The sequence below is a fragment of the Eulemur rufifrons genome, chromosome 5 (genome assembly GCF_041146395.1).
Source record: "Eulemur rufifrons isolate Redbay chromosome 5, OSU_ERuf_1, whole genome shotgun sequence".
Lineage (NCBI taxonomy): Eukaryota > Metazoa > Chordata > Mammalia > Primates > Lemuridae > Eulemur > Eulemur rufifrons.
The window spans coordinates 30,983,927-31,011,711 of record NC_090987.1 but is presented as its reverse complement, the minus strand read 5'-3'; the positions used below and the strand labels follow the sequence as shown (position 1 = coordinate 31,011,711).

The 27,785-nt window shown below is 37.8% G+C and overlaps 1 protein-coding gene across 3 annotated transcripts in view; it reads left to right on the top strand.

Annotated features, from left to right (window-relative positions):
- Positions 1-27,785, top strand: part of MAPRE2 (microtubule associated protein RP/EB family member 2) — a 135,136-nt gene that overhangs the window by 70,809 nt on the left and 36,542 nt on the right. For 2 of the 3 annotated variants that reach the window (XM_069468459.1, XM_069468457.1), the window contains 3 exons: positions 529-656; positions 22,254-22,399; positions 25,573-25,786. In XM_069468459.1, coding sequence (XP_069324560.1) covers positions 536-656; positions 22,254-22,399; positions 25,573-25,786 — 481 coding nt within the window. In that variant the 5' untranslated portion in view covers positions 529-535. The remainder of the gene's footprint in view (positions 1-528; positions 657-22,253; positions 22,400-25,572; positions 25,787-27,785) is intronic. The other variant, XM_069468458.1, reaches the window with a different exon arrangement.

The following is a 27,785-nucleotide window of genomic DNA, read 5'->3' as shown; positions in this document are numbered from 1 at the left end:
TAAAATTGCAAAGTTTCATTCAGGTTTAAATGTTAAAAAGAATCCTTTATCACTACACACCTACAAGAATGGCCAAACTCTAAAACACCAACATTTGCAAGTACTTATAATGAAAGTACCATGAAATAATGTAGAAAATTAAGAGACTACTCTGGGGTACCCCGTTATAGACCTGATAACTTTTTAATATCACACAGACTTATTGTCAAGAGTGAGACTCTAAATTGTATCATGAATTAGGAATCTCAGAACCTGAGGAACCTTTGCATCTGGTTGGGAAGATGTAAAATGGTACTACTTGAAAAATACATGAAATTTAATAATAAATTTAATATTAATATTTTAATAATATTAAGGCAAATATGTAGAATAGAGAAAAAGAAGCTAAAGGGCTTAGCCAGAACAGGACTATTACATCCCCCAAATCCCTGCCAGGGATCCTGACCTCAAATAGGTGTCTTTTAAGTTTCTGAGTTAATTTTTTCCTTGTAGATAAATAAACTTGTTTTTTTTTTTTTTTTTCCCTAGTTGGGGAATGGCAGTCAATGTGTATTCTACCTCGATAACCCAAGAGACTATGAGCAGACATGACATCATTGCATGGGTTAATGACATAGTATCTTTAAACTACACAAAAGTGGAACAGCTTTGTTCAGGTAAGAGATTATCTTTTAAGTGTTTGCCTAAATGTTTACTGTCTGTCATGTGGAATGGGATTTTATGAAACACAGATGATATCTTTTGGATTGGAAAAAATATATATCCCTATTGATACATAATTAAAGGGGAAAAACTCAGGTATAACTAAAGAACATGTCTGGGGTGAGGGGTGTTCATGAGCCTCCAAGAGCATAGAGCCATCCCAATGCATGTTCTGAATGGTCTCTTGGTCTCTTGCTGGAGCTTTGAAATGCCTTCTTACTGTTTCCTAGCCTCTTTTCTGTCATCCTCTGCCACCACACTTACCTCCTGAAAATACAGATTGGATCTTGCAACACCCTCCTTAAAAACCTCAGGTTCCCCACGATCCTTCCTGCAGGAGAAACTTCAGACTCCCTTCACGGGACTGATGAGGTCCTTTCTGTGCTGCGCCACCCAAGTCTTCTCACTTCCCTCCTTCACATCTCTCTCCCTTCTGCCTCAGCCCCACAAAATACTCTTTGTTCCCTAAAGACTCTTTCCCTTTTGCATCCCGTAGCTTTTTTTCATGCTTCCTTTGCTAAGAAGGTTTTTCCTCTTCTTTCTGTTTGTGGGAAAATCCTGTTCACACTTTAAAATCCGGCTCACCTGCCACCCCTGCTGTGAAACATTCCCCAGCCTCCTGGGCTCTGTGGTGTTCCTAAAACACTGTGCCCACCCCTCCAGAATAACACTTGCCACACTGTGTTATAATGTCTAACTCTCACTGCCCCTGAAGGTACCGAGAGTCCTTGAGGACAGGACTACATTTTACCCTTTGTTGAATGCCTGTGGTTGCCCATACCTGGGATAAAGTAGGTCTGCAAGGAATGCATATTGAGTTACACTTGTTTAAAAAGTAAAAAGATTTGACTTCAATGGTAAAGTAAGGGCATGTTATAAGAACATCTGTTGGTAAAGTAATTCATTCTTTGATTGGAGTATTTATCAAATAAATAAATAAATAGTTCTTTGAGAACGGGGATTATTTTCTTCTTATAAACTAATAGATAAGAGATTTCCCTTTTGCCTCTGGCTCTAACATGAAAATGGTATTAGAAAATAGAAAATATTACTGAAATGTATTCGTGTGAAATTTCCATGAGCCAGAATAGATATGAAGGAGTCACCAGTTTTAGCTGATGCTGTGGTGTTGGACATTCTGCTGTCTTTCCCAGTAGGTCATGTGTGTAAAAAAAGATTTCATGCAGCGCCTTCAGAATTTGGAAAGCCACCTGTAGTCACTCTCAGATCATGTCTGATTTCAGCACTGGGGGGTACCAGTTTAGGTATTCTCCCTTCACGAGGTCTGGATTGTATCAGAACACCCTAGAAGACTAATTTTTAATGCTATTGACATCTCTTCCCCCATGATCATTTTTCCCATAAGGAAGACAGTGAGGTTGGCTAGAACCTAGGCATTTCCTCACCTACCTCTCTGTGCCTGCACCTCAAACATGAAGTCCTGTGATTTATGAGGTCAATAGTGGGTGCTAACTAACCAGATCTTTGCTCTTTAATACCAGCTAGAAAAAAACTGACTCAGACTACAATGATCATGTACCAGATATATAGATTGCTGGTTACTGAAAGAGGTCTAAGAGTTACTTTCAGAAAAAGAATTCCTACTATATCATACTCAATTTCAGATCTCCACCCGCTCAAATATTATTGTGCTATTCTTGCTGTGCATCCTGGAGCTCTCTAATATTTTATTTTTAATTTGCTGCAAAAAACCAAAAGCAGAATTTCTCTGTTATTAATAGTCCCTTTACTAATAGCACGTACCACTTTGTGTCGTGGTTGTTTGTGAAATTGTCCATTGCTCCTCAGGGCCTGACACAGTGTACCCTGAGAAATGCTCATGCTGGGGATGAATAAACAGCACTTTGCAACTGCTAAGCAGCAAAGACAAAAATGTGTATCTTACCCACCAAGTGGGTGCATGTATGTGTGGATAAGGGGAATGGGTTGGTTATCAAGAAAAAGTGACACGGAAAGGAAGGGGATAAGGAAAAGGGAAGGGTCATAGAGAAAATTCCCAGTCATGAGCCTTAAATGTTAAGGAAACCCATGAGGAGCTTCCTGTGCAATACACTTGGACAGTTTTTGGAGGGGCAAATGGAATAAGAGCAAATTAGACTATTTTTAGATACAGTAGTAGATGTTTATGAGCAATATACATAATCTTTGCAGAACTTTAAAATTTCTCAGAAGGCAAATTCAACAGAATTTTAAGCAGCATTCATGAAGAATGCTGCTTATAGTTATCCTAAAGCATTGGTGTACATTTACAGCCGTTTGTATGTAGCTGCATTGCTACCAAGTGTGGCTTGATAAAAACCTGTAGAGATAATTTTAATCACTATTAAACAGGTGATATTTCCATTAGGATAACTTGCTGGCTACCTAAGGTTATAAGGTTGATGGTTCAGAAGAAGAAAGCAGATTTAACGATTTCTTTCTGTTCTGAAACATGTTTTCTTACTGAAAAAAAAAAAATGTTAATCTCCATAGTAGAGAGATGGGTCTTTTATTTTAGGCAGTAGTTTTCTCAAGGTATAAGCCATGGCCCATATGCAGATTATGTCTCCTGGGGAGCTGCTGAAAAAGCAGGTGCTTGGGATCTTTGACCTTCTAAATCAGGACCTCTGGATGCAAAGCCTGGAAATCTGCATTTCACAAGCACCCCAAGTACTTCTGTGCAGCAGGCTAGAGCTTGCAGTACATTTTTGAGAAACCCCAAACCACTAAAAGTGAAGTTAAATTATCCAGAACCTATCTGGAACTTTCCTTATTTGTAATTTAATCTGTGACTTTTGTCCTCAGCAATGACATTTAGCAGGAGGAAGCTATCTTTCTATTTATTTATTTATGAATTTATTTATTTATACCCTTCATTGTTCTAGAAGACATTTAAGGCAGCCAGGACAGTGTTATTAGGATAAGAACAAAACCAAATATTGTTGACCTAAATGATTTATCCTCTTCATACTTATGAGTAGTCAGATTTCTTGGGTAATATTTTTTCTTCGTTTAATTCCTTTTAGTTTACTGTGTGGGATTTTATTTTAGTGGTGTATTCTGGAAAAACATACACAAAATACCTTCACACTTTTAAACTGATTATTTTTTCTTGTTTAACAACATTATTTCGTACTCTCTTTCTTAAATATTTATGCTCTAATTCTGGTGGTTCCCATTTTGCATTTATTTTCCTATTTATTTATTTTTTAAATTTCTAGCTAAGAGATCTCCCTCCAGCTCAATACCAAAACTAACATCACCTTTTCTTTAGCTCACAAAGGGCTGAAATACTACCTCACATTGGGGTTGCATTTGCTTCAGAATTTTCTGCCTTTGTATAATATCTCATTTAGTTTCCATGTAAGCATTTTTAAAAGCTCTTTAAAGGAAAGATCTTATGAGAAGGTAGAACATTTGGAAATACATCGTAGTAAGTTGCAAAATAATAAAGAATGACTCACTTTTGTCTCCTGTTATTTTATCCCAGGGATGTAACCTTATGAAAATTTTCTTTGAACATTAAATCTGGGTCATGTAATTATATGCATATTTGGTTTGCATTTATTTCTTGTGAAAAGCAACCTTTAAGTTTCAAGTTAAAAAATGGGCTGTAAATGGAGAGCAGACCATCAATGACTATGAATACTACCTGTAAGAGCATGACAATATTACATTGCTCACCTAAATCTGTTTTGAAATGAGTAATAGTGGCGAATTTCACGTGGTGGAATGGGGGTGAGGGGGTACATTGAACCACATGTAACATCAGATTAGTTTAGCTTAGAAATAGTTTATATTTTTTTGTTCAATTGCTTTATAAAATTTATAGGACTTTTAGGAGGGCAGGGATGTGTTGTTTTTGCTTTAGTACCAGCCCAAACCAGTTCACCAGGTGTTTCATAAGGTAGTGACGAGAGTGAATGGGCAGCATGGTGCTAAAAATCTCTAAAAATAAAAACAACTTTAGCAACTTTAAACTCCTTAGTGGAGATGATAAAAGAGAAAATAGATTATATGGAGAGGAAGGAGGAAGAAAAATGGGAAGGGAGTGAGATGGGGTGGAAGAAAGTGCATCTTTTCCTTTTCCTCTTCCTCCCCCCTCCCCCGTGCAGTAACATATCAAGCCTCCTTTGAAATTTCTCTGTGACATCCCTTTTCCTGTGTCCAGATCCTCTCTCCTAGGCTGGGGTAAAGCCAGTGGGTCCAATGCTGGGTCATTGTCAGCTCTTGGCCCACTGAGTGCCTGCCTGTGACTCTCCTACCTGTCACAAGGCTACTGCAGCCTGCCCCTTTCTCTCTGTGCACCTTCCCTCCCTCCACCTTTCCTCCCTCCTTCCCACCCCTTCCCCAGGAAGGGCAAACACCTGACTTAGGGCAGATGCTGAGATACAGTCCACATGTGGGGGAGGGCACTGCCTGGGCTGTGACTTTACCCTGGACTGCCACTCTGCTGCTTAAAGAGCTCAGTTATTTTCCTGAGCATTTTAGCATCTTAATAAAATATTACTTGAATTAAGCCATTTTCAGATGGAAAATTTAGGTATTTTCTTGTCTGGCTTAAAAAAAAAAAAAAAGACAGAAAATAATCAGGATTTGATTCAGTTTCAATTTGTGCTTCTCCAAATTGGTTCAAGCTTTGTCTTGGATCAAGTTTCTGGTATTTTGTTCTTCCAGGAAAGCTTCTGAATTTGGCTGATGATACTGTAGTCACATTTACAATTCTGGGTACGTGATGGCTCTGTGGAAAGGGCTGGGATATACAGTACAATCTGGGATTCATATAGGTGTGGCCATCTGTGGTACAGGTGCTCTGAGCTTTGCCCTGATGGCAGCTGTCCCTGACTGAGCCCAGAAGAGTGTTCTCTGTGACCATTTTTGGCTACAGATCTGTGCCTGTTAAATAGGTTGATCCCAGCCTGGTGCAGCGTCCCCTGTGCCTCCTCCCTTCCGTCCACAGAGACCTCTGTCAGGACAGGTTAGTGATGAAATCAGCTCAGAGTCTAAATTTAGTAGGGCTTCTCTTATTGGCTCTCTGGCATTGAAACCAAGTAAGGATATTCTGTCAGTGTCTGTGAGCCCAGGAGTTTGCTTAGCTTTATAAAATCATAGAGTGTGATTTTCTGTGCAAAAGTTACATCATCTCAGATTCTATTATTATTGTTAGAGAGGTAACTAATATAATGGAATAGCATTTGTACTTGTGATGTAGAGAGTTTTGTTTTTTGGTTTTTCACTGACAGTTTTTCTCTGTAATTATTTGACTTAGGCTAATTTTAAAATCAGCCTGCTTGGTCCCAGCATACCAACTCACTGGAGAAGAAGGGGACAAAATGGGAGTTGGGTGATGGCGGGGAGGGGTCCGGCCTCAGGTGCAGTTGCAGCAGTGGGTAAAATACCCTAGTGTTTCTATTAATGCACTGCTGACAGGGAGTTTATTTTTTGAGCAGAATAGCAAATACAGTAGGGTTTTTTTTCCCTTCCAAATTTGTTTATTTACATATATCCTGACACTTTGCTACTGAAGATAAACATAAGTTGGTGTTTTTATTACTGTTGGGGTTATTTGTGTACTGCCTTTGTAACGTTAAATACCATAGTGGGAGATAGTGTATATGCATTCACCTTCATGTACCAAACTGCCCCTCTAAATTCTTTTTTTTATGCATCTGGGTGGTATGTCTTGGAAAGTGATCAGCCACGTCTTCACTTACCTCACTACTGCATTCAGTTGTGACAATCGGTTTGGTCTTATTTAACAAACATGTTTTGAGCCCTTCTTTGGGCTAGCCTCTGGGGACACCAATACAACAGGGTACTGTTCTACAAAAAATCAGAGACCACAGTGTGGTGAGTGCTGTTTCAGAAGGGCTTTGCAATGCCCAGAGGAGGAAGTACATCAAGGGAGGTAGGGACATAGGGAGTTAGTGGAGAAAGACATTCATACCCAATCTTTGGGGGTGCCTGGGTGCTCCTGGATGGTTTAGAATGGTCACAGTTTGGGCAACACCTCAGAAATGCTCTCCTCCCTTCCGAGCCAGGCAGAGTGACTAGTATGTAGGATAGTGCGTGGGGCACTTAGTTTCATCTACCCTAACAGACTCTCCAAGCTAGGGTGGCCTTTGTCTTATGATGTGGGGACTCTGGTCAATGAAAGCCATGTGCTTTACGAGGTACAGCCCTTGAATACATGAAGCATGTTGTCTTTGCTAAGAGAAATATAAAGGATTTTCCTGATGATCTCATCATATGAGTATGTGAAAATTGTTTTTACTCTACTTGTTTGAAGCAACTATGCATACATGTGGCATAGTCTCAGGAAACCATAGAATTGCTAACTTCTTTGGAAGGAATGCAACAGATACTTTTAAATTCTGTAAAGCCAAACTTCGGTGTTAACTGTTCAGGTCTCTAACTGGATGGGTGTCATGTGACTTGTGTTAGCATTTTTTTGCAGGAACAGACCTACACATCCATCCCTACACATCCTGTTTTTACCCATTTCTACTAGAGTCTCACCTGGGAAGTGATAAACACCATAAACGAGGGAAAATTTAAAACTGGGCTAGGGAAAATTGATCATCTGGAATATCATTATTTTATTGAAGGCTGGCAGTATATATACTTAACAAAAAGTCAGGAACATATTACGTAATCACAGTGAACTTATTAATAAAGTGCCATAAGGAGAATAAAGCAAATTGGTAACATATTAAAACAGGATTAGTGGTTGCCTTTGAGAATTCACAGTAAGATCACACACACAAGACAGTAATTTTGGAATTTGTACAAAGCAATACCCTCAGTTAAATCCTCTACTTTCATCTCTTTTTTTCCCCCTGTATATGGGAAAATTCCCAGATGTCATAGATGAGTGCAGTCTTCAGTGTTCTTATTGGGTATGTCAATAATTCACAAACTCTGCTATATCTACTCTATCTACTGTAGTAAGACCCTGTTGAGTTTTACCTGCCCCAAAACCACAAATGGGTCAGTGGTTGTGATCTAGAGATGAGAATTGTACCAAGACTTCATCAAAAGAAGTCTAAGGTGGATGCAGTTGATGAAAGTGATACTGATAATAGTACTTTCAAGTTTCCAAAGCCCTGGGATTGACTTTAGTGCCTGGAGCCCTAACTTTAGGGCCCCAGGGATCTTGGTATAGGGTGTGGGAAACAGTGCTCAAGTCCAAGGACATGGTGGGTTTTAAGACTCATTTATAATTCATAATTCCAATTACAGAAACTTTTAGAGCCCCTTCTCTCCTCATTATATCTCTGTTTTGTGATGACATGCTTACTTTTAAAAACACATGATGATATGCTTGTTTTGAAATCATTCACCAAGATCAATAAAAACCAGTATCTTCATAGGAAAAAAAATGTATATGTTCCAACATACTTAAAGTTATTTTGATTTTTCTAAAGATGTCAGTTATTTTGCACAGTGGATACATCCTGTATAAAATGTTATTCTGTATTTATATTGCTGTTTTTTCTTTCCCTTTTCTCCCTGTCAGCTTAAATCATCTAAAGACTTAAACAGGAAGAGTGTAAATTTGGGAGAAAATAGTCATTTCCTTTTATAAATGAATTTATGATTGCTTAAGCACCTCATATGTTTATCTGAAGAAAGACTTAAGAACTGGAGAAACCTTCACGTGTTTTTCAGCAGATATACTAGAGGATCTTAGGAATGTGTTATACCCTTTCTTTGCTGGTAGAAAGCCAAGGACTTCATTTTGTTCTTTGGTTCTTTGTCCCTTGAATATAAAACATACATTTTGGAGATTCATATTTCATATCTGAAACCGTCCAATTCAAGCCCATTCATTTTTATAGCTCTGATTATTTTAACCAGGCACATAATATATAATTTTATACTTTATAGGTATAGTGATGTCATAATGCCTCAGCTTTTATATCTCTCTCTTGACCATTTTCATTGTGCTTTTTATTTGTATTATTTAATTCAGGTAATAATCCTGTGAGGAAGAAGAATAGGAATTTTTTATTCCTCTTTTATATACAAGGGTAAAAGCTCTAAGAAGCCATGTTCACAGCTGATACTAGCATTGGGGTCTCCTTGGATCATAGCCTAGTGCTTTGTGTGGCAGCTCTGTCTGGATGCAGTGAAGAGTTCACTGTGTGTGTGCACATGTCAGTTTGTTTCTGATTCTTTCATATCCATTTATCAGAAGTTCATTAAACATCCCTTCTAAGAACAAAGGGAATAGAAAAGAAGTCTCCATCACCACCCTTTACATTGTAATTGAAGAAATGAGACATATCTGGCAATTCTAATGACGAGGTTAAGTTCCAATGATAGCATCGTCATCAAGAACTTTCTAACCAAACGTAGAGAGACACAAGCATTGGCTCCCATTCTTACAAAATTTTTCCTTGCTCTACCTCCTAGGAGCGGGGTGGAGAACAAGCCTCCCTTTCTCTCTTCCTTGCTCCCTCTAGATCTAACCTCTCTTTCCCTCCAAGCAAGATGAGGTGGCTCTGGAATTTCATCACCTGCCTTGGAAGAACTTTGCAGCTCTCTCTGAACGATTTCTGGCCAGTGAAACAGCAGCCAGGATAATGCCTCCTTAGAGATCCGCACGTGCACATCTGTGCATGATCTGCCATTGAAATCCCAGGAATATGGCCCTTTTCTCATGTCAGACCCAGGCTAGTTTTTTATCAAGCTTGTCCCTAAGTGGCCTTTACATCCTCACTTCCTCCTTTCTATGCCATTGAGGAGAATAGGACATTTTCTAGAATAAGTTTGTTACAAGCTTGGTCCCCCAAAGGATTTATTCATCAAAGTATCACTGTTTTCCATGTATTTAATTCTGTTCAACAAACCTGTGTTGCAGTAGCCATGCTAAGAGGCTCCATCAGTACTTTTTCTACCCCTTCTTTAATGTGAGAAGTTGATGTTTTCTGAGTCTTATATAAAGGGACACTTGAATGCAACATTTAAGGCTAGTCACCATTTCTCGTTCAGTTCTATCCCCTCATTCCCATGTCTGTTTCTCAGCTCCAGCCAGGTTGCAGTTCCTAACCTTTTCCACATAGAAATTCCAGACCTGCCAATGGTTATGGTATCAGACATTGTGCCAGCACAGTAGAAAGATGAATTGAACACCACTCCGAATCTTAAAGAGCTACTCACCAGTCAACCAGGAGAGAGAGAGCTAATTAAAATGCAAGTCAAGCCACTGTTGGGCTTCCCGTATACTTCTGTACTGAGAACAGAAAAGTTTCATAAAGGACATGATGTTTAGACTAAGCTTTCGAAGTTTCTATTTAAATGTAAAAGATGATAAAAGGACATTGTAGGCAGAAAAAGTTTGTTCAAGGCAGAGAGAAGGTGCAGTGTTTTATGCAGGTACGTGCATGTATAAGACTTCTGGAACATATGTTAGGATTCAGGGCAGCAAAAGAGGAACAGTAATGCTTCAAGTAATACGTGCTACATTCAAAGAAAGGAAAGATTATTTCCGTCTAGAAAAGCTTTTTGTCTTACCCTTGTTTGGGGTCTTTGGCCAAATAGCCATGCAAATTTTGTGGATGGTCAATAAATATTTATGAAGTTGAATTGAATTGGAATGCTATTCAAACTAGGTCTTTATGGGTAGGATTCAGGCAGCAAAGAGGAAGATGGTGATTTTGTGCAAAGATACCATTTAGATACTGTTTTGATATTCTATACATTACTTTATTTATTCCTGCATTCAGTAGCTTGAGTACCTACGATGTGTCAGATGGTGAACTAGGATCTGAGGATATAGCAATACACATAAAACAACATAGATCATACCCAATTAAGACCTATTCCTTTACTCCCCATGTTCTCTTTGACATATTTCTATTCAGAGCATGCAAGTTCCTTTTTCTCAGCCTACCTGAGTACAAAACATAGGTAGAACAATGTCCTTGGACAGAAGTAGACATCCAGCCTCTCTTAACCACGAGACAGTGTAGAACACTAATGGGCAGCGTGTGCATGGGAACATCTGAAATAATAGCAGACCATCTGGTTTCTACACAATTAAGATGATCAAGCCAAACATCTCCAAAGTCTGCTACTCTGTAAAAGAAAACATTTCTGACCCATTTTTTTTTTCTGAATTGTGTTTTTAAATTTATAGTTTATTAGACCTGTAGACTCTATTAAAAAAAAAAAAAGGAGTGTCAGAAATCACTGTCAAGTGTTTGGGCATGTTGGAATTGCTTACCTGGAAACAGAATAATGGAATTGCTTGGCAACTCTTAAAGTCACCGTCCCTCTCCAGATTGGGTTTTTTCCACCCTGAAACCATTATGTAATTGTGACGCATAGCAAGTTACCTCTCTTTATTTGTCCCCTCCCTTCCAAGGGTGTGTTCTTACCCAAGTATTAACACTCATAATCATTTTATGACCAAATTATTTGACAATAAGAAGCATATACATGTGAAACGAATGCCAGCACTGTTTCCTGCAGTTTCTCCTCATACTCTGCCTAAGGAGGATCATTCTCCACTTTCATTTCTTCTAGATTACATTTGTACGACAGCTCCTGGAAGAACTGTAGACAACTATAAAAGGAGCCAAATTTTAGTGAAAACATGTACATCATCTTTAAAATCACTTATAATTGTGTTCAAATCCACAATTTAAAAAACCTACAGAAGTCCTTTCCTGCTTCTTTATTCTTTTTTTATTTTTATTATTCTATTCTTTTATTTCTACCATGGTCATATGATTGAATCCCTGAAGTAAATACTGTACATTCTTCATAGTAATCTGGGTTCCTTCTAATACTAAATTGTGCTTGGAAAACGAAGTATATTCTGAACTTAACCTGGGAAATACAAAGAAAGCTACTCGTTGTAGAACAATATTCTGTTAGGTATCACGGTCTGCATGAATGTTACATGGTAGCTACATGCGAGTTCCTCTTTCAGTGCTGGGGGCTTCCTTTGGTGCCACGCCTGGTTCTCTGGGCTTTCTCTGGGCACAAGGCCTCTTGCTAGGGAGCTGCAGGGGAAGGGAGTACCTCCTCTGGAAAGTGGAAGGAGGGGATATTATTGGTATGGGTGAGAGCTGGTGGACTGGGTTCAGAGAGAGTGCATGGGTAAGAAGCCCTCACCTGCAAGTCTTGGGGGAGGGCAAAATGGCTTTGATCTAGGGAAGAACCCTAGAACTCCCAGTCCTTAGTCCCAGGGATCATGACCTCCACCACAAAACGAGTAACCTGAGAAAGGGGTACATTGTGTCAAAATGGACTGGAAGCTTCTGTTGGTCCATTCATAGCACTATATCTTACACTATATCCTAAAAGCCTCTCCATCGGCTACCATACCTGGGGTTCATGTATTAATAGTAGCCTGGCATATATTATGTAACTGTTGATAGAATGATGTGGCCAATGATTCAGTAGCAATTTCCCCCCAAAACTGGGAAAAGGGATCAGCTTTAGGTTTCTTACCCTTAATTTAATTTGCCCTAACAATAGATATGTTCTGAAGATTGGAACTTAAAAATAACATATTTTAGATACTCCAAAGACACTTGGGCCTGGAAATCGGCATTGGGTGGCCTACCAAATTAAGTTAAGCTTCTTTTTTTCCTGGCATTAAAGCCTTGAGTGATCTGGCTACAACCCACCTTTCTAGCATTTACCCCCACAACTCCCTTCCCATAACCTACATTTGCCCAAACACAACTTTCACTGTCTGCCCTGATGCCCTATCTTTGCCTGGAATGCCTCCTTTAGGGCCATCTCACATGCCACCTTGCCCCGTTTTTCCTGATCAACAAGAGATAAGTTCTCTCTCTCTTTTATTTTCAGAGCTTTACAAAGCCTTATAGTTTTGTAATAAACTCATAAGGTCATTGAGTATTTGTTTTAAGCTTTTGGCAGTAGGAGTTAAGCTACCTGAGGACTGAAAATGATTGTGTAAGTTGGACTTGACTTTATCTGTTTAATGATACTGATTATGCTTTCTTGAGTTTTTATTGGGCAAGAACTAACTTCCTTTAGTATTTATGCATCTATGCCATATAGTTTAGCGCACTTACAGTTGTTTTATATTTTTGCTGTTTTTTTTCATGTGTATTTCTCTGGTTTCAGAACTAAGTTACTTGGTTCTTTAAGAGTAAGATCATATTCCTCAGTAAGTATTTGTTGATTTATTGGTTTTTCATTGATTAATATACAAAGTGGCACCTCTCTGTCGCCTACAGATGGGCGTTTCTTTAGAGATGACCTAGCACCACAAAAATTAGATAGGATTTCATGTCTTTTCAGATTCTTACCTGCTACTCAGGCTTTTCTTAATTTAAATCTTTCCTTTTTACTCTATTGTATATTTTAGTATTTTTTTAGAAAACCCTTTCTGTCCCTTAAAGTAGAGAGGTGACACAGACCTTTGTGAGAATACATGAGTGCACTTGTAGACAAGCTGTATCCTCTGATACTATAGCTTTATGAAACTTTCTATTTTCATGACCCTAATGAGAAAACTGACCCCTTCAGAATGGGTTTCATATGTACCTTTCTATCTTGTTTTTCATTTGTAATGAAGGCTTTTTATGTCTCCTTTCCTCCTCTGTCTGGAATGCCAAATTCTAACTTTAGCTCTATTCTCAGACTCCAGCCTCTGGGACATCTTGCTGCCAGTTTCAGTATCAGACTCCCTGGAAGCCAGTGACATTTTGTACTGCACACCATTCCTGCCTTGTGCCCCAAATGCCTCTCCCACTTCCTTCGTTCTTGACTCCTGTGTAGAAGCCGAATCTTATTGTATGAAGCAGGATATGTTAGATAGCTTGTTTTCCTAAAATTTGATGAGCACATCTCCCTAAAGGAAATCGCTGGTATTAGAAACTAGGCATGAAACTGAGCACCTGGCACTGGGTCATTAATTAGCAGATAAAAAAAAATCTTTGACATTAATAAGATAATTACTTACCTGCCATTTTAAAAAAATTCTTTCAATTGTCTGAATCTCTTTCTGTATCATTGGGCAGGTTCGAAGTTTTGTGTTTTTTTCTTAGAGCATTAAAACACAAGTTTAAACCCTAACAAGTTACAGGGTAATTATGATTTGGTTGAGTAAAACAAGTGTAAGTAGTCTAGTTAAACTTCAGTGTTCTTTGCGATGTTTCCAATGCAGAGTTATAATCGTTAATGTCTATGAAAGTTATTTTTTCAAATACCACTCTTAAAATATGAGCTCCCTTGTGTGTATTGTATATTTCAATCTGTTGTAATCTCTAATTATTTCTATGAAATCTACTTTTTCATAAAAATATTGATACCTAAATCTTAATCAAGGGCTCTTTGGCATGGGTTTTTTTTTTTTTATTATTACATTGAAATTTCCATTTTTATGATAGAAGAAAATATTCTTCATTCTCCCATGATACTTCCATGAAGAAACACTTTCAGATCAACTCAGTACAGTGATTTTAACATCTGATCAATTTTCTCTACAGCAGGTCTAACTTTCAATGTTCTGCAGATTTCTTAATAAAATTCTGATTTAAAGAGAACATTATTTTTTAAAAAGTATTCATGGTTAAAGGTAGGTTGTGAACAGAAGATGCTGATACCTTTATCTGCAATTTCCTGCAGCCTTATAAGATTCTTCAAAAGGCTTTATGTCATATGAATTAATAAAAAACTGAGGGCATTTATCAGATGAAAGACCAATCACGTGGTTTGACAAGCCCTTTTAATTTATCTGCTGATACTCTTAAAAATCCATCTGCCTGAATAATGTTTGCTAGCTTATTTCTTTTCCTATAAAAGAAAAGAGATGAAAATGTCCTTTGACAGCGTACTCTGTGTGTGGAAGGGAAAGGATGGGGTGCTTTTCAGCACTCTCCACAATTCACATAAGCCTTTTCTGTCTGTATCTGCGGGAGCTGAAATCTTCCTGCTGGCTGTTACTCCTTTCCCTCTACATGAGATCCATTTGAAAGCTACTTGTCTTTGAGATTTGCTTGCAATCAGAATAAAAAGTTTCTGACAACACTAAGCAGTGGGAAGAAGCAGGAAGCTCAGCTGAGGACCGTGGGAATTCAAAGGAGTAATCTCAGTGGAAACTAGATTTCGGAACTCTTGATCTTTATTTTTGCATTTGTAACCCAGGGCAGGTAAGGTAAACAATGTCCTAAGTTCCCTTTAACAGAGCTAAGTAATACTGTGCTGGCTGAAGCTATCAAGCTGCTCCTCATGCCAGGAATGTGAAAGATGCCCATAAAAACAACATAGAGTTACTACTAATTTAATCATATTTTTCTTGGATTAGAGCGATGCTTTTGAACTTTAGGTTTTTAAATCCCTTAAAAATGTTAATCTTTCAAAGCATTTCATTATTGCTATTTAAACTCTTTAAACCTTGTATTTGTGTCGGTAGAGAGGATTTTGCTGACAGGTTGGAAATAGGTAACCCTGTATTTTGCAGCCTCACTTTTCCTCTTTAGTATGCCCTGATTTCCCAAAGGGGAATACTTCCTTCAACATGAGGTTTGGGCTTTGGAAACAGTTGCGGTTCTGCAGGAATATCAGTTCAAGGAATGATAAGGCTGAATGTGAAAATAAAGCTGGAATGGTTTTGTGATTATTGAGTAAAAACAACATTTTAATATGAAAAGCATTTTTAATTGTTAATATTCAGCTATTGAAAATAACAGAAAATATGGTTATATTAGTGTGTATATAAATGTCAGGAGATCAAAGACAAGTTCATGGAAGATAGGGTCAGCAGAACTGTTATCCGGAAGAGGAGTGTGTGCCCCAGGGGTATCCCACCAGATGCAGCCACGTCCTAGCCTCTCCTCTCGTGTTAACTACGACAAAAGACAGGATGACTGGAAGAGAGAGCACTGGCAAATTGTCTTAGTCATATGAGGATGAACATCATTGTCTCCTAATTAGCAGAAGTATTGAGTATCCCTTAAAAGAGACGTTGGTGACAAACTGAGAATTAGAAAAGCATCTAATTTTAGAGCTTAGACATCTATCCAACCCTGACGTTTTGCAGATGAGAATACTGTTGGCTTGGAAGGGCATGATGGTATGTTACAGTTCATTCAAGATGTGAAGGCTTAGATCCAAGGGCCAACACTCCAGTTCTCTGTGGTTCCCTGCCACTTTCCCCATGTCCATTGATATTAGCTTGAGAGAATAAGCTTTTTTACAGATCATTTTCCTGTAATGAAGAGTATGATTGAAGAGATGTGTCTAGTAAATTGAGGTTGTCATGCTTTTCTTCTAACCCTTCATCAATACCAAATAAGATTATAGAAAGTGGAAAGTTGTAACTAAATCCCTCTAGGATACAGGCTTCTCCATATAATAGTTCCTTGTCCTATGAGAAAATCAGATGGGCAATTTGAGTAGCTGTTCAATTGACAATGCCAAGCAGAACCCAATATGGCTTGATGTTTTTTCCACAGATTGTGTTGCATTTCTGGAAAAGTGCTGTGAGATTTTTTGACAGCAATAAGAGATATATATAGAAAGAGACAGAAGAAAATAAGATCTATATGAGAGCAATAGGGTATTTTAATAGAGAGAAAAAAATGCTTATTTTTATATATACATGTATATGTAAAGTGAAATCCTTATGAGTATATATACTAAAATATAAAATTAATGTACATTGGGGTACATTAATGATTTGTCTGTCCAGCCCAGGATTCTGTTAATACTATGAATAGGAAAGATACAACTGAGACTCCTAACATCAGTCCAAAAGGTTTATATGTTCTCTTGCAATTTCCCTTGTAATTTATTATAGAATTATAATCTAGAAAAATTTCCAAACTTTCTTTAATAATTTTTTTTTTTTTTTTTTTTTTTTTTTTTTTTGTTGAGACAGAGTCTCACTTTGTTGCCCAGGCTAGAGTGAGTGCCGTGGCGTCAGCTTAGCTCACAGCAACCTCAAACTCCTGGGCTTAAGCGATCCTACTGCCTCAGCCTCCCGAGTAGCTGGGACTACAGGCATGCGCCACTATGCCCGGCTAATTTTTTCTATATAGATTTTTAGGTGTCCATATAATGTCTTTCTATTTTTAGTAGAGACGGGGTCTCGCTCAGGCTGGTCTCGAACTCCTGACCTTGAGCAATCCACCCGCCTCGGCCTCCCAGAGTGCTAGGATTACAGGCGTGAGCCACCGCGCCCGGCCTAATAATTTTTTTTAATTTCAAAATATTAAGGGGGCACAAATGTTTTTGTTACATGACTTGAGGCAGGGCTATGTGTGTGCCCATTACCCAAATAGTGTTCATGGTACCCATTAGGTGGGTTTTTGCCCCTCCCCGCTTCCTTCCCCACCTCGCTTGAGTTCCAATGATTTTACTTCCCTCTGTGCACTTGTGTGCTCATTCGTTAGTTCCAATTTATTAGAGTGCGTGTGGTGTTTGTTTTTCATTCTTGAGATACTTAGGATAATGCTTTCCAATTCTTTGGAATTGCTGCAAAAGGAATTAATTCATCCTTTTTTATGGCTGAGTAGTACTCCATGGTATACATATATCACATTTTGTTAATCCACTCATGAATTGATGGGCACTTGGGTTGATTGCAGATCTTTGCAATTGTGAATCGTACTATAATAAACATTTGAGTGCAGGTTTCTTTTTGATAAAATGACTTCTTTTCCACTGGGTAGATACCCAGTAGTGGGATTACTGGATTGAATGGTAGGTCTACTTTTAGTTCTTTGAGAAATCTCCAAACTCTCTTTTAATCTTTGAATTTTCACTTATAATTTTCTGGAAGCAACATAGAGAAGAGGAAGTTTTTTTTTAAAAAAATTGTAGTTCAGATTAGAGTTTAAGTTCCACTCTGCTATTTATTAGCTGGATGACTTTCTGAGCCTTGTTCCCAAATGTGTAAAATAGGGTAATGATAATAAAAATACTTACCTTGTAAGGATACTATGGGGTTCAGAATGTTGAAAATAGATAGGAGAGCTTTAACAGATTTTACACAAATACGGGATGTTTTCATTTCTTATATAATATATTCCCTAAATATATTATTGTTAAGTAATATTTCCTTTTATCTGAAAGGTTTTTTTTTTTTTAAATGTCCATTTATTCTGATGTTACTCTACTGTTGAAGTCCTGGGATCTGGGTGAAAATGAGAGTATTTGTCTTATCATGCTTTTCATGACTTCATAGACTTAAATAATATACCTTCAAATCTTTTGCCTTCTTCATACAATCTCCCAACTGTTCATTTTTTATTCCTGTCCCCAAACTTGTCAGTCTCATGATGTCACTTTTGATGTACGACAACTGAAAACATTTTTAGGGCTGTAGCTGCAGACGCTGTAGAAAGAATAGTTTCCCTTTTTTCTACTTATTTCCAGATCAATCTTGTTGACCTGCATAACTGCAGTAGCACCTTGAGCTTATAGGCTCAACATATATCCCATCGTAATTAGTCTCTTGGTAAGCACAACATCCTACACTTTGGATTGCTTTTACCTAGTTGTGTTATGTCATATTTAGCCTTTTGAAGCTTATCTTTCACTTTTCTGCAGATTTGGTCTTCAGATGGCCACAGTTATATGAAAAAATGCTCAACGTCACTAATGATCAGGGAAATGCAAAGAAAAACTGCAGTAAGATATCACCTCACTCCAATTAAAATGGCTATTACCAAAAGGACAAAAAAGTAAAAAATGTGGACGTGGACATGGAGAAAGGAGAACTCTTACACGTTATACAGCCATTATGGAAAATGATACAGAGGTTTCTCAAAATATCAAAAGTTGAGCTACTATATTATCCATATAATCCCACTACTAGGTATATATCCAAAGAAAATGAAATCAGTATGTCAAGCTATCTGCACTCCCATGTTTATTGTAGCACTAATCACAATAACCAAGACATGCAATCAACCTAAGTGTCTATCAGTGGATTAATGGATAAAGAAAATGTGGTGTATATATACAATGGAATACTGTTCAGCCATAAAAAAGAATGAAATCCTGTCATTTGCTGCAACATGAATGAACCTGGCAGACATTATGTTAAGTGAAATAAGCCAGGCACAGAAAGACAGATACCACGTGATCTCACTCATATGTGGAATCTAAAAAAGTTGATCTTGTAGTGGTAGAGTATAATAATAGTTATCAGAGACTGGGGAGGGTAAGGGGGAGGGCGGGAAGGGGAGAGATTGGTCAATAGGTACAAAATTACAGTTGGATAGTCAGTCTTCTGTTGCGTAGTAGGGTGACTATGGTTAACAATATTGTATCGTGTATTTCAAAATAGCTAAAGGGGAGGATTTTGAATGTTCTCACCACAAATAAATAGTAAATGTATGAGGTGAGATGTTAAATACCCTGATTTGATCATTATACAATGTATACATGTATCAAAACATCACACTGTACCCCACAAATAAGTATAATTATTACATATCAATTAAAAACAAAATAAATAGTAAATAAGTGACTTATTTATTTCAAAAGCTATTTTCTATATACCATAAATAACAAATTCAATAATATAATGGAAAGAATAGATGCATGATAAAATTTAGGAAAATTTTGAGAAAGAAGAGGAAAAATGATTCTACAGATAGTAATACATATTATAGAATTTCAAATAACTAAGAGTGTGGAACTTTCATTCAGACAGGCATTAAAAAAACCAATTTAAAGTCTGGAAAGTGACCTTAAGTACATGTATTAGGAAAGTAATGTATAATAAAGATACTGCTTCTCATCAGTGGGGCTAGTATAGATTATCTATTAAATGGTGATATTCAATACCTAGCTAACTTTATCCATTGGTAGTTTGGGTTCAAAAAAGTAGCAGAAATTAATCCTAGCAAGCTTAAGCAGAAGAGGAATTTATAGGAAAAATATTGGATAGCTCAGAGTCCACAGAAAGCCAAGCTCAGAAGATGATGGAATCAAAGGTTACTAAGGATCTGGGAACACACCCTCCCTCGTGCCCCGGGAATAGGATGGTCAGGCTGCCACTGTGCTGTGGTTGCTGTTCAGAATGCTAGACCCCACCACTGCCATTGAGTAAACTCTAATGGTCCCTGTGTGCTTCTGTCACTCCCTCCACTCAGAGATCCAGGCAGAATTTGAATGCACAGCCTGGGTCATGGGCCTGTTCCCTATTGCTGGGGGCAGGAAAGGATGCCTGCTTGCCTTTAGCTGCTGTGGTGGGAGGCAAAGCACTGCAGCATCTCCCCAGGTAGGAAGGTGTCCAGTTGCTGGGGAACCAAAAATGACAGATTTCCACTAACATTCAGAATGACTAAAATTAAAACCATACTTTGTATCATAAACCCAAATAAATTCCACATGGATTCGGAATTGAAATGTAAAACTTGAGACTGTAAAAGTACTTGATGAAAATATGCATGAATATTTATGTAATGTGGATTGGGAAAGTTGATAAGCATGATATAAAAATCAGAAAGCTATTAAAAATATTGGTAGAAAATATCAAATAAGTCAGAAAGGGAATCATGGTCTCTTAAGTTAAAAAAATTTTTTTCTTTTTCTTTTTTTTTTTTTTCACTTCTTCCCCAAAGACAAAGTAAGTTAAGTTAAAAAAAAAATGTTTTACATATAAAATAGGTATAACATGATTACATTTTTAAAATATTACAGGGTCACATTTTTGAAGGAAAAAAATATATATATATATTCTTATATACAAACCTCGTCCCCCCAAAAAAGGATTAGAATGGCATATACCAGAACATTGTAGAACATTACCATTGGTTATCTCTGGATGATGACACTAGAGATGATTTTTCCTTCCTTCCCTCCTATGTTGAAGTTTTTTTTTTTTTTTTTTTAAAGCTGTGATTTCTTCTTAAATTTGACATGTGAATAATTTGCTTGGTTGGTTTGGTCTCCATAGATAAATTTTATGCTAAACTCTACAGAAGCGAAAAAAACTTCAAAGAGCAGGTAATGAGGCAATTGTATTTCAACACTCCCATCTGTATAAAAAAAAGTGATGGTAACATGGCAATTGGAATTTGCTCCACCTGGTGGCCCTTCTGAAGGAACAACTGAGTGTTGGATGATGACTCTAAGAATGCCCCCCACATCGTGATGTTTCTCTTACCTTCCCCAAGGTTTTTCATTTTGATTTGTTTTATTTTTGTCTTGTTTTTGAGAGAACCCATCTGCTTGACTAGGAACTCACTGGTTAGTATTCAGGGAATTGGTCTCTAAGGAGAAGCCAGATGCAGAGACTCTGGAGATATTTATTATATCATGGCCTATATTGCATCACCCTATTCTCTCACCTACAAAATAATGAGTTGCCCCAACATTTCCCATCCTAGCATCCCTTAAATTCCTGCTGTTGTCTTCTCGCTTATCTTGGATTCCTGTCTCAGTAAAGGGTGCTCAACATCTATTTGACATAAGAGACTGAGTGAGTCCTTCCTATCTAAAAAGTGAGTCGCGGACAGGCTCCTCACGGAAGTCTTGATGATAAAGGATGAAGGGAGGCCCTTCGTGTTCCAGAAAGACCGCTCATGGGCACATCATAGGAACAGACTGAGAGATCTAGAGACAGCAAAGTAAAAAAGAAAGAACATAAAAATGACTGCTTGTTCCCATTCTTGCCACTCAGTTGCTTTTCTTTCTTATGAAAGAAAAAGAATCATTCTGGCTTTGAACTTCTTTTCCTCAAGGCCATTAGCCTTTAAGAATATATGAATCAGTAAACATGGTCTTGTCAGGATTTTCTAGTTGAGCTGGTCATGTTCTATGAGTTCTTCATATTTAAAAAAAAAAATCCCCTTTTCTTATGATCATTTCATCAGGGGACTCATTGAGCATTTCTGTCATGTTTGTTTCTCACCATAAATATTAACAGCATGACTCTGAATTTCTGTAAGTTTCAGAGTGTCCATGCCTTTATACTTCATGGGCACTCCATTGCTCTGGACTGGAATTAAATTGATCTACAGCTGTTTGGGGTATTAGATGGCTTCATTATACAGTTTTCACCCAAGTGATTTTGCAAGATAAGTATGAAACAGCTCAGGCAAATGTGTATATTTTTTGTGCTACATGTTTCATGAGAATTTTCAGAGTTCTCTCATTTTACATTTTCTGCATTTTCTTCTTAAATTTGTTTGTTTTGGTGACTTAAAGCAGGTAGCAGCTAGACAGAAGAAAAAAATATGTTCCTTTTCTCTGGCAGAAGTTAGGAAGAGTTATAATGCCATATCCTTGGCATTATAGTATGAGGTTCTGTTCGCTGGTTGTGGAACCGGAGGATACTCTGGTGCAGGCAGCGTAATACACAGTGGTTGGGAGTGGGGCATTGGCAGGTGCTGCGTTGTTGCGGCACAGTCCCTTCCCTCTGGCAGCCAGCCCCTGTGGACAAGGAGGTGTAAGTGCAATGATGAGAGGGACACACATGGCCAGGAGGGCCCTGCTCTGAGTGGTGATGGCGCCTGTAAGCACGATCCCTTCCTGCCTAGCAATCCTCCGTCATATCTGGGTACAGTCAAACTCATGCCAGTACTTTTCTTGTCTCTTTCCAGGGGCGGCCTATTGCCAGTTCATGGACATGCTCTTTCCAGGCTGCATTAGTTTGAAGAAAGTAAAATTTCAAGCAAAGTTGGAGCATGAGTATATCCACAATTTTAAACTTCTGCAAGCATCGTTTAAGCGAATGAACGTTGATAAGGTAGGAGACTCACTTCTGCCTCCAAAAAATGCATTGTCTCTCCTTAAAATTGTTTTTGTGTAGAAATGTAAAAATGTAGGAATATACCAAAGAGATGTATCCTAATAGCTCAACTGTAGGTTGGAGTCTATACACAGCATAAAGCATCAACCCTAACTTCCCATATTTGTATAAAGTTTTTATTTCAGGAGATTTTCTAAACTTGTAGCCATTAGATGAAAAACTCTAACAGGCATCACAAATGTGAAAATGTTGTTATTAGTTATATTTTAGCATTGCAGATGAGAAACATTTATATTTACTGGTTGCCATTGTGGTTCTTTATGTATTTTTTTTTCTTTTGGAGAAACACCATGTTATGGTGGATATGGGTTTGAATCCTAGCTTCGTGACTTGAGCAAATTATTCACATTTTTTGAGACTGAGTTTACCCATCATAAAGTAGGACTAAAACCCCCTAACTCATGGTGATGAAGCTGAAATGAGAAAAAATATCCAGCGTAGTGTGTGCCCTCTGATTCTCAGTGTCCATAATTGCTTTTTTTCCTCCTTTGAATTATTATAACTTCATCCTAGAGTGACACAAATGGACTTAGGCCTGGAGTTCTTTTCCCTTCAATAAAAGCCACTAAGTCTCTTTCTGCATGTTTACTGCTATTCAAATACATATTTAATCTGTATTCCTTATTTAGGATTTGTTTCTTAGCATGAGTAAGCTTGGAAAGAAATGAATTTTGAATAAGAAAAAAGAGATAAAACCAGCAGGAGAGAAATGGAAAACTTTTCTTTGCATAAATGGTGGTAATAAGTAGGCTATGGAAATAAATAAAATACTGGGTTATGAGAGGTAGAAGTTAAAGAAAAGTTTGGTACACTATGTTTTAAGTTGATGCAATTAGTATCTTCTTAAATAAAAGCAATATTATCAAAATAATAATAATGAAAATCTTAGCTTTTCATTCCCTCAGAATTTTTATTTCAAAACATACATTTTCTTTACCATCTTAACCCTTTGGATTCTTTCCAACTCTGTGTCCTTTGCTATGGTGAATTTCCAGTGGTCTCTTCCATGTATATTGAAAATAAGAGCTGTTTAGGAGGCTCTCCTTACTTTTATAGATTAGCAGTACCATTTGTGTCTTTTTTCATTCATTTCTCTATACGTACTTCTAGATTAAAAAGAAAAGAAACACCTGTTCATAGGTTTATTGATGGAACTTGCTATACCTCAAATTGGTGGGCTCCATATCTCTCTAGAAGTGTACACATGCAGAATGGATGAGCATTTGTTGAGAATGTTGGAGAAAAAATTCTTGCAGTGAAAGGATACCGGCCTTGATAGTCTTTGTTATAGCCTCTCTAGCTTTAGTTTGCTGTCTTTCGATCCAAAGGTCCTGAGAGACAAGTGTTAAGTACTCTTGTTCATGTTTGTCATAGCCCAACAGTGTGGTGGAAGGTTCTGTGCAAAGGCTTTGCTTGCTACCTCAGATTTTGAACTTATGCCCCCCCAATTTTCATTTTGATGGGGAATGCAAATTTAAGTCAACAGAAGCAAAATGCCTTCTTTTAACAGCTAATGTACCACCGTCATCTAAAACTATTTATAAATTTTCACATGTCTAGCATCTAGCAATAGACAAAATATGGTAATATGTTAATTAAACAGCCCTGTGTTCTAAGAAGCCACCAAGAAGTCACTTTCAAGCAATTGATCTATATCAACATAAATAAAAATTTAAAACTCAGAATACATAAAAGTCAACAAAGAGTACAATATAAAGTCAATTAAGTGCACATATGGCAGGAATTCTTCCTTGTGAGCAGACTTCACTGGAGCTGGGGGAAGTGAGAGCAGGGAAATATCAACACCAAAATCTCTGTTACCATAAGAGTCTTCGTGGAAAATGTGGTCTTCTCCAAAAGTTTGCTTCCCTGTATTTTGTTCTGTACTTGGTTTAGTTTCTATTTTAGCTATACAAAAAACATTTTTGAAAAATATATTGCTAATGGTTTCGTTTAATGGATGGCCTGATATGCTTCAGTTGTTTTTTTTCTTCCAAGTTGTCACTTATATGTAATATTCTTCCACATTTTTTAAAGTGGTCCTATTGACACATTTTAGGATATCAACGATATATAGCTCCTGAAGTGGCACAGCCTTACTGGAAGTTTAATTTACGCAGCTTCCACTCATCCTGTCACACAGCACAGCCATGAGCTTGCTGAATCACATGCTCACACAGATACACACAATCTGACTCACACCCTAGCTTTGTAACTCTCTCATGGTTCACATTCAATTAGTGTTCCCACCCAAAGACATACGAAGTCAGAATCCAGTAGTGGCGTAATTTGGATAGCTTCAATACCTTTCCTCTTTCCTTCAAAAAATAGTGGCCTACTGAATCAAGCAGTCGAACCATATTTTTTCCTTGTCATAATTCTGAAAGTTCCTTTAAGACCTCTCTGGGGAATACTGGTTGACTCTTTAGGTTGCAGAGGCTGAAATTCGTGTCTTAGAAGGTGATGTGAGTGCTGTGTACTTCGCCCCCACCCCCAGTGCTTTCGATGGCCCCCGTAATCAGCCTCCCTTTCTTTTCCTCTGTACTCCCTGGCACAGGAGCTCTGTGCTCCTGGGTAGCCCATGAATTACTGGGCCCTATATCTTGGTTAATTGTTTTCATATTTGTCTTTATACATAATAAATAAGCTCTGGCTGGGAAAGCTCATTTTGTTTCACCATTAGCTTAGTATCTGTTTTCATTGATTTCAGTCTCTGCACTCTCTAATAGCTATAATCTTTATAAGAGTTTATCCCAATACAACTGGGCCAACTGTTACAAAGAAATAAGGAAAGCTCATGGGTCTTGAAACAGCACAACATCCCAAGCCTCTGTTTTTGTGGGGAGATACCTTGACAATAAATATACCATGAGGGATATCAGCCCCTCTTGGCAGTTAAGGGTATTCCTTTTTTTGGTCTGATTTATTCAACAGTATTAAATATTCCGAGAGAACTATTAAATAATATTAAATATTAAAATATTAACTATTAATATTCCAAAAGAATTATTAAATCTTCCAAGGAATAGTTATATTTAGGGAATACTTCAGTTGGATTAAATACAAACGATTGTGAGGTTCGTAACTCACATAGCAATTTTATATTACAGGTAATTCCAGTGGAGAAGCTAGTGAAAGGACGTTTCCAAGACAACCTGGATTTTATTCAGTGGTTTAAGAAATTCTATGATGCTAACTATGACGGGAAGGAGTATGATCCCGTAGAGGCACGACAAGGGCAAGATGCAATTCCTCCCCCAGACCCTGGTGAACAGATCTTCAACCTGCCGAAAAAGTCTCACCATGCTAACTCCCCCACAGCAGGTACGGTCACGATGAAATCGCCAAGTCACTTTCATTTTAGAAGATAGCGCAGACCCTCCTGTGCTTTGCTGTGTGTTTATGATTGATTCTTCCCAGCAGTCAATATTTTTAATGCCTTTGGATGGTTTTTATTGTTTCTGTCTGACCACATTTATCTTCCTGTGACCCATTTGTCATTAATCTAACAATCTTGATTTAAACTATTAAAAAGGCAGAGGTATTATTAGACTCTTTAGGTTGCAGCGGCTGAAATTCGTGTCTTGGAAGGTGATGTGAGTGCTGTGTACCCCCCCACCCCCAGCGCATTATGTCACTGAAGCTGGATATTAAAATAATACTCCAGGGATAGGTTTCCTTCTCCTTCTAGCTCTCCTGAGAAATTTCAAATAGTCTGTTTAGATTTTGACTGAAACGTCGTCATTGCTTAATTGCTGGCAGCACAGACCAGAATATGAATTAAATTTAAATACAGTTCACCATCCATAGTCCTCAGAGGAAATTCATGAACTATATACATCCTATCTCCTGTATAGGCAATGCCAATTTTTATGTAAAAACATTCAGCAATAGCCCTTTTATCCAGCTTTGTCCAAAAGTGAAGTCATTGAGGGTAAATATCTGGAACTTTAAAACTTGTTAAACTTTTGTGGTTAAAAATCTTTCTAAAATATATTATAAACATCCCTGCCATAAAAAGCAGACTTTTACCAGGCAGAACATGTCCTTGTAAAATTGGGTCATTATTATAAACACCAGTCAAGTACTGGACAATTAAACAATGAAATCCTCAGAAACCATGTTTCTGTCCCAGATGTGGAACCTAGTGTTTGTACTTGTTACATCAGTAACCTTACTTTTGTAAATAATAAAAATTTCTTATTCATGCCCAGTTTGGGTAATAGATAAATACTGGGGTACAAGGGAGATGTCAGACATGACTTCTTGGTTTGTCTCAAGCACCTGGAAGGATTGGGGATATTGTTCAGGAAGTGCTGAAAGAAAACCAGATTTAGGAAAAAAATCATAAGTTAGTTTTGAACATACTGAGTTTGAGATTCCTCTGCAACATCTAAGAATATATCTAAATAGGCAGTTTGTGTGTGTATGTATGGGGAATGCCAATGTATGTCTGGTGCTCAAAGGAGTGTGGGCTAGAGGGAAGTATTTCTGAGTTTTCCATATGTCCATTTATGGAAGCTGGAAGTGAATACTGAATGGTAAGAAGAGAGTGCCTGAGGAACTCTGACATTTACTGGTTGAGTGGAAGAGGAAGGGCTGATGTAGGAAGCAGGGAAGATGCCAGAAAGATTGACAGAAACTGGAGAGTGATGTGTCAGGGAAACAGGCATAAGGGAGCAGAATGGTCAACAGTGTCTAAATCTGCTGAGAAGTCTAGTAAAATGTGGCCTGGAAGAATCCATTGGATTTATCCACTTGAATGATTCCTCCCTTCAGTGGAATGATGGGACCAGGAGTGGGTTGAGGAATGAGTTGGAGGAAGGATATGGAGATGGTATAAAAACCCAACTTTGGAGCTGTAGAATGGGTGAGCCTATGTAGAACAGAGAAAACTAAGCACAGCTCTTTGGAAAAGGAAACTGAGAAAAAGATGAACATAAGGAAGAAAATCAAGGGCGTTCAGCCTCAGAAAACAAACAGTAGGAAATTTCTAGAAAGAGGGGTCACCAACAGTGCCAAATATTAATTGTGGAGATACCGTATAGGGGAAAGCCTGAAAATAGGCCAAAGAAGTCTGACTCCTAACAGATGATTAATAGTCTTTTAGAGAATTGGTCCATTAAAATGCTGAGTGCATAAGCCTAAATTGCAGCAATTTAACAAGGGTAGATCAGAGGTAGTGAGAGTAGATTCTACCTTTAACAAATTTGTAAGGAAAAAAAAAAAACTTTGGTTGGTGTAAGGAAAAGAGATGATGGTATTCTTACTGATCTGCTTTTGTTTGCTTTTGGGATAAGGCAAATGAGTAGATTTGTAAGGT